The sequence below is a fragment of the Hypanus sabinus genome, chromosome 31, assembly GCF_030144855.1.
Source record: "Hypanus sabinus isolate sHypSab1 chromosome 31, sHypSab1.hap1, whole genome shotgun sequence".
NCBI lineage: Eukaryota > Metazoa > Chordata > Chondrichthyes > Myliobatiformes > Dasyatidae > Hypanus > Hypanus sabinus.
This window is the reverse complement of record NC_082736.1, coordinates 38,731,270-38,745,470: the sequence shown is the minus strand read 5'-3', so window position 1 is coordinate 38,745,470 and position 14,201 is coordinate 38,731,270. Positions and strand designations below refer to the sequence as shown.

The window sequence follows — 14,201 nt, the reverse complement described above, 5'->3', positions numbered from 1 at the left end:
CCTCATCCCATCTCAGTGAGGCTCACCCCCACTCACAATGACCCTCCTCATCCCATCTTTGTGAGCCTCACCCCCACTCTCAATGATCCTCCTCATTCCATCACAGTGAGGCTCACCCCCACTCTCAATGACCCTCCTCATCCCATATTTGTGAGCCTCACCCCCACTCTCAATGACCCTCCTCATCCCATCTCAGTGAGCCTCACCCCCACTCTCAATTATCCTCCTCATCCCATCTTTGTGAGCCTCACCCCCACTCTCAATGATCCTCCTCATCCCATCTCTGTGAGCCTCAACCCCACTCTCAATGATCCTCCTCATCCCATCTCTGTGAGCCTCACCCCCACTCTCAATGACCCTCCTCATCCCATCTTTGTGAGCCTTACCCCCACTCTCAATGACCCTCCTCATCCCATCTCTGTGAGACTCACCCCCACTCTCAATGACCCTCCTCATCCCATCTTTGTGAGCCTCACCCCCATTCTCAATGACCCTCCTCATCCCATCTCTGTGAGCCTCACCCCCACTCTCAATGATCCTCCTCATCCCATCTCTGTGAGCCTCACCCCCACTCTCAATGACCCTCCTCATCCCATCTCTGTGAGGCTCACCCCCACTCTCAATGACCCTCCTCATCCCATCTCAGTGAGCCTCACCCCCACTCTCAATGACCCTCCTCATCCCATCTCTGTGAGGCTCACCCCCACTCTCAATGATCCTCCTCATCCCCTCAGTGAGGCTCACCCCCACTCTCAATGACCCTCCTCATCCCATCTCAGTGAGGCTCACCCCCACTCTCAATGATCCTCCTCATCCCATCTCAGTGAGGCTCACCCCCACTCTCAATGACCCTCCTCATCCCATCTCAGTGAGGCTCACCCCCACTCTCAATGATCCTCCTCATCCCATCTCAGTGAGGCTCACCCCCACTCTCAATGATCCTCCTCATCCCATCTCTGTGAGCCTCACCCCCACTCTCAATGATCCTCCTCATCCCATCACTGTGAGCCTCACCCCCACTCTCAATGACCCTCTTCATCCCATCTCAGTGAGGCTCACCTCCATTCTCAATGACCCTCCTCATCCCATCTCTGTGAGGCTCACCCCCACTCTCAATGACCCTCCTCATCCCATCTCTGTGAGCCTCACCCCCACTCTCTATGACCCTCCTCATCCCATCTCTGTGAGGCTCACCCCCACTCTCAATGACCCTCCTCATCCCATCTCTGTGAGGCTCACCCCCACTCTCAATGACCCTCCTCATCCCATCTCAGTGAGCCTCACCCCCACTCTCAATGACCCTCCTCATCCCATCTCTGTGAGCCTCACCCCCACTCTCAATGACCCTCCTCATCCCATCTTTGTGAGCCTCACCCCCACTCTCAATGACCCTCCTCATCCCATCTTTGTGAGCCTCACCCCCACTCTCAAAAATCCTCCTCATCCCATCTCAGTGAGGCTCACCCCCACTCTCAATGATCCTCCTCACCCACCTCAGTGAGGCTCACCCCCACTCTCAATGACCCTCCTCATCCCATCTCTGTGAGCCTCACCCCCACTCTCAATGACCCTCCTCATCCCATCTCTGTGAGCCTCACCCCCACTCTCAATGACCCTCCTCATCCCATCTCTGTGAGCCTCACCCCCACTCTCAATGACCCTCCTCATCCCATCTTTGTGAGCCTCACCCCCACTCTCAATGACCCTCCTCATCCCATCTCTGTGAGGCTTACCCCCACTCTCTATGACCCTCCTCATCCCATCTCTGTGAGGCTCACCCCCACTCTCAATGACCCTCCTCATCCCATCTTTGTGAGCCTCACCCCCACTCTCAATGACCCTCCTCGTCCCATCTCTGTGAGGCTCACCCCCACTCTCAATGACCCTCCTCATCCCATCTCTGAGAGCCTCACCCCCACTCTCAATGATCCTCATCCCATCTTTGTGAGCCTCACCCCCACTCTCAATGATCCTCATCCCATCTCTGTGAGCCTCACCCCCACTCTCAATGACCCTCCTCATCCCATCTTTGTGAGCCTCACCCCCACTCTCAATGACCCTCCTCATCCCATCTTTGTGAGCCTCACCCCCACTCTCAATGACCCTCCTCATCCCATCTCTGTGAGCCTCACCTCCACTCTCAATGACCCTCCTCATCCCATCTCAGTGAGCCTCACCCCACTCTCAATGACCCTCCTCATCCCATCTCTGTGAGACTCACCCCCACTCTCAATGACCCTCCTCACCCATTTCCTTACCCACACCATCGATCTTTTTAATCCCCTCATTCCGCAACACCACCATTCCTCAACACCACCATTCCCCGACACCGCCATTCCTCACTCCCAAGCCATTCTGCTGCATGGAGTTCTTTCACACTCCAGCCTCCAGCTTGCTCTTTATCCAATATCATTCCCACTCACTGATCTCCTTGGTTCCCTCTCCTTTCTCAGTGATACCCCTTGCACCCCGCTAATTACCCACCTCATATACACCCTTGCCACATCTCCCCAGTCTCCTCCTCCCCCCTCATCCCTATCTCACGCCCACTCCTCCAATCTTTGATCCAGCCCCCATCTCATTCAAACTCCTCAGATCCCGTCCATTCTCAATGCTCTCCTCATACTCATCTCGTTACCCCCTTCCCTTTCTAGTCAGTTTCCTTTTGCCCCTCCTGGTGGACTCTCTCCAGCCAGGTTGAGGTGGGGTGGGGTTTAACCACCTGCCTTTGCTCCTGTTCCTGGTTGTACCAGCAGCGATGTTCCAATGTGCTTCCATGGCAACGGGTGCCCCCCCCCACTCTCCCTCCATTCATCCCTCCTCCCTCCAACTGTGAGTTGTTGTTATGGCTGAACTCCAGGGAGAGCCTGCACCACCAATTCTGGAAGTGAGAATTCGCGATGCGGGAGGCTCAGACCATCCAGTTACCATGGAAACAAGTCATCCATCACAGCTGACAATGGTGCACCCACTGGGCGAGGTGACCACGGTGATGAGATCGGGCATCAGGGAGTGGTGGACTTACTGGGAAGAACAGTGTGAGACAATTAGAGGATAGGACACAACATCAGACGAGAACAGATGAGACTGGGGAGTTGACCAGTACTGACAAAAAATGGTGCAGCAGACAAATTCACAGATGTTTTAAGGAAGATGCCAAGTTTCATCCACTCAGACCAACAAGGAGCAGGGGGACAGACTGTGTCCACGCAGGGGACAAGCAACGTTTGACTGAATGGCAACCCATTTTCCCTCAGAATAGAGAGCACAGCCATCGGGAAGAGCAGACACATTTGGTGACCACGTCTGGTCACGTGGATGAGGGAGGTGACTGTGTCTGGTCACATGGTCAGACAGACAAAGGAGGTCAGACTGACAACTGTGTTTGGTCACACAGTGAGGTGGACACAGAAGGATCCTTGCTTCTTCAGATCTGACTGGACAATACTTGTCGCTGTGGCAAAGGTAGCCGTAATCCTCGGTAGGGGGAGAGGGGAAGGAGGGCTTACCTAGGTTAACCGTGAGTTTTACACGCCCTCCGTCCAGCTCCAGCCTCAGGGTGTCTGCAGAGTCCTTGGACGTTGTGGCCATGAGCAGGCCGTAGGCTCGCTGGGACATGAACCTCAGTGAGATGTCCTCTGCCTCCGTGTGCATCACCAGGGGCATCATGATCTTCAGGTACATGCTGCCGTCGTAGCTCAGGACAGTGCCCTCTGGTGGGGGGGGGGGGTGAGAACAGATCAGACAGTGAGGGGTGCAGAAAGATCAGCAGTGGGGGTTACAGGGTGAATGTGCACAGGGTCATGGGACCAACGGCCAGAGGGATTTGATAGGAACTGAAGGGCGACTTCACACAGAGGGTGCGTTTCTTCCCACCAAAGTTGTACGGGATTAGGGTTGAGAGATAGATATACAGTTCAGAATAGACCTTTCAAGCCATGCCGCCCAGAAATCTTCCCAACTTCACCCTAGCCTAATCGCATGACAATTTACAATGACCTATCCATTAGTATGACTTTGGACTGTGGGTGAAAACCAGAGAACTTGGAGGAAATCTACAGGGTCATGGGGAGAGCACACAAACTCCTTACAGGCAGCAGCAGGAATTGAACCTGGGTCACCCGTGCTGTGAAGCGTTGAGCTAACCTTTGTGCTACTGGGACACCCCAGTATGTTGACATCATGTTGTGGGCTTCCCTCAGCATATCCGCGGACTGTGGTGCCCATATATTTCACTGTATGTTTCGATGTCCCTGTGACAAATCTTTATCATGCACTGTTATTTGTACCTTTCTGACAGACCATGTTCTCACTTAGCACATCAAATGCAGTCACAGGCAGATTTGATGTGTTAATAGTTGAGATGTTTGTGTGTGCTCAGAGAGCTTGGGTGTCTGGGATCTTTGTCCCCAGAACCTGTGTGAGTTATTTTGTCCCAGGAAAGATGTTTGAACATTCTGGTGTGTCTCACTGTAGTTTGTAATTCAAAGGAAGCGCTGTCAGACTCTGAATATTAAAGTGAGCAATGTCACCACAGCTGTTAAAATTGTGTTAAAATCACCTGGTGTTAGCTTGATCTTAAGCATATAAACACACACAAAATACTGGAGGAACTCAGCAGGTCAGGCAACATCTATTGAGGGATGAGAGCCTTCGTCAGGATTGCAAAGGAAGGGGAAGAGGAGAACCAGAACCCATTCTCTTCCCCTCACCTATCTATCACCTTCCTCTGATGCCCCTCCTTCTTCCTTTTCTTCCATAGTCCACCCTCCTCTCCTATCAGATTCCTTCCTCTCCAACCCTTTACCACAAAGTTCAAAGTTAATTTATTATCGAAGTACGTATCTGTCACCATACACTTCCCTGAGTTTCATTTTCCTGCAGGCCTTCACAGCGGAACAAAGAAATACAATAGAATCAATGAAAAGCTACTCACAAAGACAGACAAACTATCAATTTGCAAAGAGAAATTCTCCCACCTCTCACCCCCAGCTTCTCACTTCATCCCCCCAGTACAACCACCCTCTCCCTCTCACCTCTCACCTGCCTATTTGTACCCCTCCTCTCCCCCACCTTCTCATTCTGGCTTCATCCCCCTTCCTTTCCAGTCCTGATGAAGGGTCCGGTTATCTCTCTCCATAGATGCTGCCTGACCTGCTGAGTCCCCCAGCGTTTTGAGTGTGCCGATGAAGATTTCCACGCCTGCAGAATTCCTTACGTTTCGCGGTGATGTATGAAATTGGAGATTGGGAGGCTCAGCTGAGAGGATCCCCAGGAGAATGGATGCATGTTGTGCTGGGTACAGATCTGTATATTAATGGAGTCAGCGTCTCTCTGGTGACTCAGGTCTCTGCGTGTTACCAGCAGGGCCCAGTGTTGTTACCCACCACTCCCCGTCCTTCAGAACATGGGACTGTGTTGCCTCTGGTGGTCAGTATCTCACGTTCCGTGCCATCAGCCACCACACCCCACTCTGGGACGTGGGCTCTGGGTCCCGTCTGAGGGCCTTTGTCAGCTCAAGCTGCAAAGGAGAAGAGTGGGATCTTCTCAGGAAGGATCAAGATGGTTCAGGGTCAGTGGTGTCTCATCATTGTGAGTCACCTCCAAATAGTCAGACTAACATTCCATGCCCCCTCACTGGATGTAGAAGGTGAGCGGGGGGTAGGATACCTTTGTTAAGGTTGACAGAGCAGGAAGCATTCAGGGCTGCCCAGGGCTACATTTCTAATTCCTCCTCCATCTAAGGGAGGCGAGATCTTCAAAGGGAGATGGTTGGTGCTGGTTTCTTCACTGAAGGAGAGGGGGAGGGCTGGATCTGGGCTTCCCAAAGTGGGGAGACTTTCAGAGGGTCGGGCTGGTGCTGGTCTCTCCCTGAAAGAAGGATGCACCCTCTGTATGGTTCATCTGCACAGGAGAGGTGAGAGACTATCGGAGGGGTGGGGGGAGCTGGTCCTTGTCTCCCCACCAGAGGAAGAGACCTTCAGGGAGAGTGGGTTGAAGCGGAGGTGGTTGCCGTTGGGAGGAGAAGAGGCTGTGAAGTGACGCCAACAAGTTCAGGGAGACAAGTTCCTCATGCTCTCCCCTGCGTCCATGAGCGGGAGAGAGAGTTCAGTGCCCCTCGCGGCCGAGGATTGGAGAGTGAGGTCAGTGTCGAGGATGCCCGACGGTGAGAGTGCAGGTTCAGTGCTCTCTGAAACACGAGGGTGCAGCAACGTCAGCATCACTGGGTCTCGAGGGAGAGAGAGTTTGCTGCCTCTGATGCCCCTGTGGGAGAGCAAGTTCGGTATGCGCCACCCCCCAACTCCCCAGCACCTCATGCCCCCCCACTCCCCAGCGCCACCCCTATTCCCCAGCTCCCCACCAACCTGTCTCGCAGTTCCTGCCGAAGAACCCTGTGCCAGTGCAGTCGCAGATGTAGCGATTCCAACCCTCCCGGCAGCTGCCACCATTGCGGCAGGGTCCGCTAGCGCACTGCCGGAGGGTCTCTCGGGAGCAGAAACCACTCACGCCTCCAGCGCCCTGCATCTCGGCCAGTCGCCGGACGTCCCGGCTCTGGCCATCGATGAACAGGTCCCGTACGCAGCCCACGTAGCCGTAGTTGAGGAAGGCCGTCCACAGCTCCGGCGGCAACGCCACGTCCAGCCGGTTCTCGGGGAGCCCGCCCAGGTACATGGCGCTGTCCAGGTCCAGAATCTCACTCTCCCCGTTCGCCATGAAGGGCAGGTGACGGCTGTTGACGGAGATCGAACCTGTGGGTGGGATGGGAACAGGCACAGCCATCAGGGAGTCTGCTCGGCCCATCTCATCCCATCCCGTTCAGACTGTTCCAACGCAGACATGCTGGAATCCATTACAGGAGCTCACCATGATAGTCAGCAGAGCAGGAGTTGGGACCGACCAGAGCAGAGGAGAGTGGACAGTCTACGTCTCAGGTCCGTGATGGGTCCGGATAAAGTGGACATTGAGAGGGTGTGACACATATATTTTAGGAGCAGCTCCTTCGCCTCTGCTATCAGATTTCTGAATGGTCCATGAATCCATCGACACTACCTCACTATTTATTTTTAATATTTCTTATTGTAACCGAGTATTGTACTGTACTGCTGCCACAAAACAACAAATTTCATGACATACAGTACTGTACAAAAGTATTCACCCCCGACCCCTGAAGTTTTCATGTTTTACTGTTTTCCAACATTGAATCATAGTGGATTTAATTTGGCTTTTTTGACACTGATCAACAGAAAAAGACTGTTTTGTGTCAAAGTGAAAACAGATCTCTACAAAGTGATTTAAATTCATTACAAATATAAAACACAAAATAATTGATTGCATAAGTATTCACCCTCTTCTAGTCAGTATTTAGTAGATGCATGTCTGGCAGCAATTACAATTTGAGTCTGTGTGGATTGGTCCCTATCAGCTTTGCACATCTGGACACCGCAATTTTTCCCCATTTTTCTTTACAAAACTGCTCAAGCTCTGTAGATTGCATTGGGATCGTAAGTGAACAACCCTTTTTAAATCCAGCCATAAACTCTCAAATGAAATTGTCACACTCTGACTTGACCACTGCAGGACAGTAACTTTGTTATTTATTAAGCCATGCCTGTGTAGCTTTGGCTTTATGTGTGGCGATCACTGTCTTGTCCCAAGTCACAGTTCTCTTATAACATCAGATTTTCCTCCAAGATTTCCCTGTATTTTGCTGCATTGATTTTACCCTCTGCCTTCATGAGCCTTCCAGGGCCTGAGGCAGTGAAGCATCCCCACCACAGTTCACAGTAGGGATGGTGTGTTTTTGATGATGGCATTGTACCAGATGACTGGAAATTTCAAATGATACTCTGCTATTTAAGAAGGGTGGGAGGCAGCAGAAATGAAACTCTAGACCTGTTAGCTTGACATCAGTGGTTGGGAAGTTGTTGGAATTGATTGTTAAGGATGTGATTACGGAGTACCTGGTGACACATGACAAGATAGGCCAAAGCCAGCCTGGTTTCCTGAACAGAAAATCCTGCTTGACTAACCTACTGCAATTTTTTGGGGAAATGACAAGCAGGGTAGACAAAGAAGATGCAATGGAAGTGGTGTACTTGGACTTTCAGAAGGCCTTTGACAAGGTGCTACACATGAGGCTGCTTAGCAATATAAGAGCCCATGGAATTACAGTGGAGTTAGGGTGGAGCATTGGCTGATCAGCAGAAAACAGAGAGTGGGAATAAAGGGATCCTATTCTAGCTGGCTGCTGGTTACCAGGAGTTCCACAGGGGTCGGTATTAGGACCGCTGCTTTTTACAGTGTAAGTCAATGATTTGGACTATGGGATGAATGGATTTGTGGCTAAATTTGCCGATGATACAAAGCTAGGTGGAGGATAGGTGGGTTGCGTTGAGGAAACAGGAGAGCCTGCAGAAAGACTTAGATAGTTTATGGGAATGGGCAAAGAAGTGGCAAATGAAATACAATATTGGGAAGTGTATGGTCATGAACTCTGATGGAAGAAATAAATGAGCAGACTAGTATTTAAATGGGCAGAAAATTCAACATGTAGAGATGCAAAGGGACTTGGGAGTCCTTGTGCAAGATAGGAGTAGTCTCTCGAAGTCTGAAGAAGACAAATGTGTTGCACAGTCAACGTCTGTGTGCACACATATGACTTCTGAGGCTGAAGTCCGAAGCGCAGATACGGTTTCAGATTGGGCACCGCCTGTTGGGGCAGGAGCAGACGCCTTCCTGTGTCTTTCTTAACTCGCCTTGAGGTGCTGCATGCGCCAGTTGGCTTGGAATTTGTTCGCTGCCTTGGAGCATAGATTGCGCCACTTGGACTGATCAGCAGCAGTGCGTTTAAGATTGCAGGGCTAGAGTTTGGCCTACTTAAGGTTTGACTTGAGGATGTCCTTGTACCTCTTCCTTGGACGACCTTGGGCACGGTTGCCCTGTTCCAATTCTCCGTAGAACAACTGACGGGGCATTCTGGACTCATCCATGTGGATCACATGGCCGGTCCATCTGAGCTGAGCCTTCAAAACCTTGGCTTCATTGCTTGTGGAATTGGCTCGGTCCAGGACTGTCAGGTTGGAGATAGAGTCTTGCCAGCGGATTTGCATGATTGATCGCAGAGCACGATTGTGGAATTGTTCAAGCTGTTTGACATGTCTGCGATACAGTGTCCAGGTTTCCAGGTGTCCAGTGATGATACCACAACCTGGTTCCAAGGTTGTGCAAGATACTCTAAAGGTTAACCTCCAGGCTGAGTCGGTGATGAAGAAGGCGAATGCAATGTTGGCATTCATTTCTTCAGGAATAGAATATAAAAGCAGGGATGTGATGTTGAGGCACATGAGACCAGACTTGGAGTGTTGTGTGCGTTTTTGGGCTCCTTATTTTAGAAAGGATATACTGACATTGGAGAGGGTTACCATATGAGGAATGTCTGGCATCTCTTGGGCTGTATTCCCTGGAGTTCAGGAGAATGAGGGGGAATCTCATAGAAACATTCCGAATGTTAAAAGGCCTGAACAAATTGGATATGGCAAAGTTATTTCCCATGGTAGGTGAGTCTAGGACAAGAAGGCACGACTCCAGGATTGAAGGATGTCTATGTAGAAAAAAGATCCAGTGCAATTACATGAGTCAGAGGGTGGTAAATCTGTGGAATTTGTTGCCACGAGTGGCTGTGGAGGCCAAGTCATTGGGTGTATTTAAAGCAGAGATAGATAGATTCTTGATTAGCCAGGGAGTCAAAGGGTATGGGATGAAAGCAAGGGAGTGGGGATGATTGGAAGAATTGGATCAGCCCATGATTGAATGGCAGTACAGATTCAATGGGCTGAATGGCCTACTATGGCTCCTAGATCTTATGGTCTTATGATGTGCAGTGTTTGGCTTATGCCAAACATAGCATTTACTTTGATGGACAAAAAGTTCAATTTTGGTTTCATCAGAACCTTGAACCTTCTTCCAGCTGACTTCAGAGTCTCCCACATGCCTTCTGGCAACTCTAGCTGACAGTTCATGTGAGATTTTTTTCCAAAAGTGGCTTTCTCTTTGCTGCTTTCCTATAAAGCTTTGACTGGCGAAGCACCCATCTCACCCACTGAAGCTGGTAACTGCTCCAGAGTTGTCATAGGTCTCTTGGTGGCTTCCCTCACTGGACCCCTTCTTGCATGGTCACTCAGTTTTTGAGGATGGCCTGCTCTAGGCCTGTACCAGAAAACCAGGTATGATTTGCGGAGGGCTACTTCAAGAGCGAAGAGACAACTTTGAACGAAGTTGGAGGCGACATCAGCTGCACGGCAACTCTGGCAAGGTCTGTAAGAAATCACTTCTTACAAAGCAAAACCCAAAAGCATGAATAGCAGAGTTCCAGATGAACTCAATGTCTTCTATGCACGCTTTGAAAGGGAGAACACAACTACAGCTGTGAAGATCCCTGCTGCACCTGATGACCCTGTGATCTCTGTCTCAGAAGCCGATGTTAGGCTGTTTTTAAAGAGAGTGAACCCTCGCAATGCGGAAGGTCCAAATGGAGTACCTGGTGAGGCTCTGAAAACCTGTGCCAATCAAGGACATTTTCAACCTCTCACTGCTATGGGCTAAGTTCCCACTTGCTTCAAAAAGGCAAAAATTATACCAGTGCCTAAGAAGAATAACGTGTGCTGCCTTAATGACTATCGCCCGGTAGCACTCACATCGACAGTGATGAAATGCTTTGAGAGGTTGTTTATGACTAGACTGAACTCCTGCCTCAGCAAGGACCTGGACTCATTGCAATTTGCCTATCGTCACAATAGGTCAATGGCAGACACAATCTCAATGGCTCTCCATCTGGCTTTAGACCATCTGGGCAACACAAACACCTACGTCAGGATGCTGTTCATCAACTATAACTCAGCATTTAATACCATTATTCCCACAATCCGGATTGAGAAGTTGTAGAACCTGGGCCTCTGTACCTCTCTCTGCAACTGGATCCTCGACTTTCTAACCAGAAGACCACAATCTGTGCAGATTGGTGATAACATATCCTCCTCACTGACGATCAACATTGGTACACATCAGGGGTGTGTGCTTAGCCCACTGCTCTACTCTCTGTATACACATGACTGTGTGGTTAGGCATAGCTCAAATACCATCTATAAATTTGCTGACGATACAACCATTGTTGGTAGAATCTCAGGTGGTGATGAGAGGGCGTACAGGAGTGAGATATGCCAACTAGTGGAATGGTGCCACAGCAACAACCTGGCACTCAACGTCGGTAAGACGAAAGAGCAGATTTTGGTCCTCTGGAAGGGTAAGACGAAGGAACACAAGGAGAGTGAAGGAGAGAGTGAGCAGCTTCAAGTTCCTGGGTGTCAAGATCACTGAGGATCTAACCTGGTTCCAACATATCGATGTAGTTATAAAGAAGGCAAGACAGTGATCACACTTCATTAGGAGTTTGAAGAGATTTAGCACGTCAACAAAATACATTCAAAAACTTCTATTGTTGTACTGTGGAGAGCATTCTGACAGGCTGCATCACTCTCTGGTATGGAGGGGCTACTGCACAGGACTGAAAGAAGCTGCAGAAGGTTGTAAATCTAATCAGCTCCATCTTGGGCACTACCTTACAAAGTACACAGGGCATCTTCAAGGAGCAGTGTCTCAGAAAGGCAGCGTCCATTATTAAAGACCTCCAGCACTCAAGGCATGCCCTTTTCTCACTGTTACCATCAGGTAGGAGGTACAGAAGCCTGAAGGCACACACTCAGAGATTCAGAAACAGCTTCTTCCCCTCTGCCATCCTAAATAGACATTGAATCTTTGGACACTACCTCACTTTTTTTTTAATATACAGTATTTCTGTTTTTGCATGTTTTTAAAAATCTATTCAACATATTTAATTGATTTACTTGTTTGTTTATTTATTATTATTTTTATTTTATTTATTATATTTTTTGCTCTGCTGGATTATGTATTGCATTGAACTGCTGCTTCTAAGTTAACAAATTTCATGTCACATGCCGGTGATAATAAACCTGATTCTGATTTACAGCTGTGCCATATTCTTTCCATTTCTTGATAGTTGTCTTAACTGTACTCCAAAGGATATTCAGTGACTTGTGAATTTTCTTGAATCCATCTCCTGACTTGTGCTTTTCAATAATCTGTTTGTGGAGTTGCTTGGAGTGTTCTTTTGTCTTCATGGCGTAGTTTTTGCCAGGATACTGACTCACCAGCAGTTAGACCTTCCAGATACCGGTGTATTTTTACCACAGTCAATTGAAACACTCTGACTTCACACAGTGATCTCCATTCAACTAATTATGTGACTTCTAAAACCAATTAGCTGCACCAGTGATAATCTGGTGTGTCATATTAAATGGGGTGAATACTTATGCAATCAATTATTTTGTGTTTTATATTTGTTATTAATTTAGAACACTTTGTAGATATCTGTTTTCACTTTGACATAGAAGAGTCCTTTTCTGTTGATCAGTGTCAAATAAGGCCAAATTAAATCCATTGTGATTCAATGTTGTAAAACAAGAAAACATGAAAATCTCCAGGGGAGTGGGGTGAAGACTTTTTATAGGCACTGTATATATAGCTAGGGTGCCTATACTTCTGCACAGTATTGTAATTGTCAATATGGAGTGGTGAGCGAGTTGGTAAATCTACCAGGAACATCGGATGGTGGGTGGAGCGTCACACTGACAGGTGGCAGAGAAGGTGAGAAAGAGAGGGGTGTTGGACAGGTGGCAGAGAAGGCATGCTGGGAAGGGGTGTTGGACAGGTGGCAGAGAAGGCGTGCCAGTGAGGGGTGTTGGACAGGTTGCAGAGAAGGTGTGCCAGGGAGGGGTGTTGGACAGGTGGCAGAGAAGGTGTGCTAGGGAGGGGTGTTGGACAGGTGGCAGAGAAGGTGTGCTAGGAAGGGATGTTGGACAGGTGGCAGAGAAGGTGTGAAAGGGAGGGGTGTTGGACAGGTGGCAGAGAAGGTGTGAAAGGGAGGGGTGTTGGACAGGTGGCAGAGAAGGCATGCCAGGGAGGGGTGTTAGACAGGTGGCAGAGAAGGCGTGCCAGGGAGGGGTGTTAGACAGGCAGCAGAGAAGGCATGCCAAGGAGGGGTGTTAGACAGGCGGCAGAGAAGATGTGCCAAGGAGGGGTGTTAGACAGGTGGCAGAGAAGGCGTGCCAGGGAGGGGTGTTGGACAGGTGGCAGAGAAGGCGTGCCAGGGAGGGGTGATAGGTGGCAGAGAAGGTGTGCTGGGAAGGGGTGTTAGACAGGCGGCAGAGAAGGCGTGCCAAGGAGGGGTGTTGGACAGGTGGCAGAGAAGGCGTGCCAGGGAGGGGTGTTGGACAGGTGGCAGAGAAGGCGTGCCAGGGAGGGGTGATAGACAGGTGGCAGAGAAGGTGTGCTGGGAAGGGGTGTTAGACAGGCGGCAGAGAAGGCGTGCCAAGGAGGGGTGTTAGACAGGCGGCAGAGAAGATGTGCCAAGGAGGGGTGTTAGACAGGTGGCAGAGAAGGCGTGCCAGGGAGGGGTGTTGGACAGGTGGCAGAGAAAGCGTGCTGGAGAGGGATGTTGGACAGGTGGCAGAGAAGGCATGCTGGGAACGGGTGTTAGGCAGGTGGCAGAGAAGGTGTGCTAGGAAGGGGTGTTGGACAGGTGGCAGAGAAGGTGTGAAAGGGAGGGGTGTTGGACAGGTGGCAGAGAAGGTGTGCTAGGAAGGGATGTTGGACAGGTGGCAGAGAAGGTGTGAAAGGGAGGGGTGTTGGACAGGTGGCAGAGAAGGTGTGAAAAGGAGGGGTGTTGGGACAGGTGGCAGAGAAGGTGTGCTAGGAAGGGATGTTGGACAGGTGGCAGAGAAGGAGTGCCAGGGAGGGGTGTTAGACAGGCGGCAGAGAAGGCGTGCTGGGAAGGGGTGTTGGACAGGTGGCAGAGAAGGTGTGCCAGGGAGGGGTGTTAGACAGGCGGCAGAGAAGGCGTGCTGGGAAGGGGTGTTGGACAGGTGGCAGAGAAGGTGTGCCAGGGAGGGGTGTTAGACAGGCGGCAGAGAAGGCGTGCTGGGAAGGGGTGTAGGACAGGTGGCAGAGAAGGCGTGCTGGGAAGGGGTGTTAGACAAGCAGCAGAGAAGGCGTGCCAGGGAGGGGTGTTAGACAGGCGGCAGAGAAGGCGTGCCAGGGAGGGGTGTTGGACAGATGGCAGAGAAGGC

General features: G+C 50.4%; 1 protein-coding gene across 1 annotated transcript in view; it reads right to left on the bottom strand.

Moving 5' to 3' along the window:
- The window catches only part of LOC132384107 (neurexin-1-like), a 1,241,271-nt gene that overhangs the window by 747,847 nt on the left and 479,223 nt on the right, over positions 1-14,201 (bottom strand). The window contains exons 11-12 of the mRNA XM_059955449.1: positions 6,366-6,749; positions 3,510-3,713 (exon numbers count right to left, since the gene is read on the bottom strand). Coding sequence (XP_059811432.1) covers positions 3,510-3,713; positions 6,366-6,749 — 588 coding nt within the window. The remainder of the gene's footprint in view (positions 1-3,509; positions 3,714-6,365; positions 6,750-14,201) is intronic.